Source organism: Acanthisitta chloris, unplaced genomic scaffold, assembly GCF_000695815.1.
Source record: "Acanthisitta chloris isolate BGI_N310 unplaced genomic scaffold, ASM69581v1 scaffold6543, whole genome shotgun sequence".
Lineage (NCBI taxonomy): Eukaryota > Metazoa > Chordata > Aves > Passeriformes > Acanthisittidae > Acanthisitta > Acanthisitta chloris.
In genome coordinates this window covers 36229-38560 of record NW_008666492.1, presented here as the reverse complement: position 1 = coordinate 38560, position 2332 = coordinate 36229, and the positions used below count along the sequence as shown (strand labels likewise).

The following is a 2332-nucleotide window of genomic DNA, read 5'->3' as shown; positions in this document are numbered from 1 at the left end:
AGAGTTGATATTCCCAATGCAGACTTTCTTGCTATAGTATCATTTAACTAAGCTGTGACTAGCCAACCCTGACTTTGCCACTGATGTGCTTGTTACGTATTTTGTTCCATTTTGCATCACTGTAGACAAATATTTTCTTTAAATAGATCTGATCATGTCTTTGCTACTGTATTCTCAGAATATCAGGTTATTTATAGGATGCTGAATTCTGTTTTGGCTGTAAAAATGCAAATTTCAAATTTTTTTAGTTATTTTTTTTTAATCTGGTACTTACCATTGCATGAAATACCTGTGTGATGAGGGCATTACTTAACATCTTCTGCTCCTGTTGAAGCAGTATGCTATGCACTTGTTTTACAAGTCTTTCAACTTTCTTCGAGTTACTTTTTTTCATTCTGCAATTTAACTGTCCTTTAGCTGATGCCACAAAGGATTGTTCCAGTTTTTAATTTTATAATTATATTGTGGTTGTTAATCACCTTTTCTGGCATGAATTTAGAACTACAAGTATATTAGTAGCCAGATAAATACAATCCTGTTGTGACTGCCTTTTCTGGTCATGAGACACTGCCCAAGAACATGTCTCTCCTTGCTTATTACATCTGATAAATATTCTGGTCTTAGTTTCTATCCCTATGGTTGTGCTGTTTAAAAGCCAAAATACTATTTTTTAATTGCACCAGCAGAATCAGCTCTTTATGGTTTCTGAGGAGTAGGATCATGACTAATTATTGAAACATGAATACTGTTTTTTGGTATAGGCAGGGATTTCAGTCATTCTGTTGCTGTTGAATATGCTTTACTAAACATGCTAGTCAGGTTCACATGCTGGGTGACTTTGAAGTCTGTGACTTTCAGTAAACCTCTCATGGATTATACAATCCGTGTAATGATGATAACATATTTCTACAATATCAGAAAATGCATTTTTCTTAATAGAAACAGTGTTTTGAATCTTTATAAATAGCTTCGATGGCATAGAACAAATTATTTCAGCAATCTTACCCACTATTCAGGAAGGTATTTGTTAAAACTCTGAGGAAGTGACATGTATATATATATATGTTTATTTGTGTGGTTTTATATAAAACCTAACTGCCTTTTTAAAATCAAGAGCTGCTTCATACTTTATAAAGCATAAGGACTAATTTATCTTTGATGTCAAAAAGTATTTGTCAAATAAAAAGATGACTTAGCCTTCAAAAAAATGGCTTATAGTATGGGCATCCTCATTTGAAAATAGTCCTTGTGTTGCCTGAAAAGAGGATTTGTTATCTAGTTGCCAACATCATGCCAGAAATACATTATTTGTAGCCATGTGCAAAAATGTGTTTGAATATTTTCAATACATTAAACCTTTTCTTTCAGCAACGAAATCCTGATGTTCGTCATGTGGACTTGGAGATACTATAGACTATAGAACAGGAGGAATCTTCAGGTTGCTGCTGTTTTGGAAAGAAGTCAAGGACTGAAAAGCTTCTGAAATTGCAGAGCCCTCAGCACCATACCTCGCTCACTTTTGCTGTAGGCTTCCTGGACTGGTAGCTCTGCTTCTGTGTCTGGAAGAGCACTAGACTCACAGACAAAAGTTTCCATGGCAAACTCAGTTTTAAAGAAGCTCCTTGAGTTAAATTCCAACAGGAGAGTCTGTCCAAGTGTATTTACTGCAATTCAGAGCTTAAGACTGGAGGTTTAGTTAGGCAAGTTTAGCTGCCTGAAACTATACAACACCCTTAGTTTTTCCATTTGTGTCCCTTTGCAGTCAGTTTGCACTTCTTTAGTTTCTTTCAAGATATCATTAAAGGTTCTTGGGAGATATTAAGATTAGCTAGGAAGAGTTTGTTCCAGTGGAACCTGCCGACCTTAAGCAAATTACAATATTTCAGCTGTCGATTGTTACAGTTTTTCTTCCCTACGAGGTAAATTCTCTCCAACGGGCGCTGACCTTCTCTCAAGTACCATGACCTGGAAACCTGCTTTTTGCCACCCTTAGGATTACCACCTGCACTTCAGAAAGAAAAGAAATAAGGTTTTTCACCTCAGTGGAGTCAGCTGTATGGGTTTAGCCAGAGTGTGTTAAGTTACTGTGAAAAATTGCTGTGTACAGATTTTGGTGCACTTAAATTCTCTCCAACGGGCGCTGACCTTCTCTCAAGTACCATGACCTGGAAACCTGCTTTTTGCCACCCTTAGGATTACCACCTGCACTTCAGAAAGAAAAGAAATAAGGTTTTTCACCTCAGTGGAGTCAGCTGTATGGGTTTAGCCAGAGTGTGTTAAGTTACTGTGAAAAATTGCTGTGTACAGATTTTGGTGCACTTCTTTAAATTTT

At 36.6% G+C, this 2332-nt stretch overlaps 1 protein-coding gene across 1 annotated transcript in view; it reads left to right on the top strand.

Annotated features, from left to right (window-relative positions):
- Positions 1-1822, top strand: part of SLC30A9 (solute carrier family 30 (zinc transporter), member 9) — a 20164-nt gene extending 18342 nt beyond the window's left edge. Inside the window, exon 17 of the mRNA XM_009072135.1 lies at positions 1369-1822. Coding sequence (XP_009070383.1) covers positions 1369-1413 — 45 coding nt within the window. The 3' untranslated portion in view covers positions 1414-1822. The remainder of the gene's footprint in view (positions 1-1368) is intronic.
- The last annotated feature ends 510 nt before the right edge of the window (positions 1823-2332 follow it).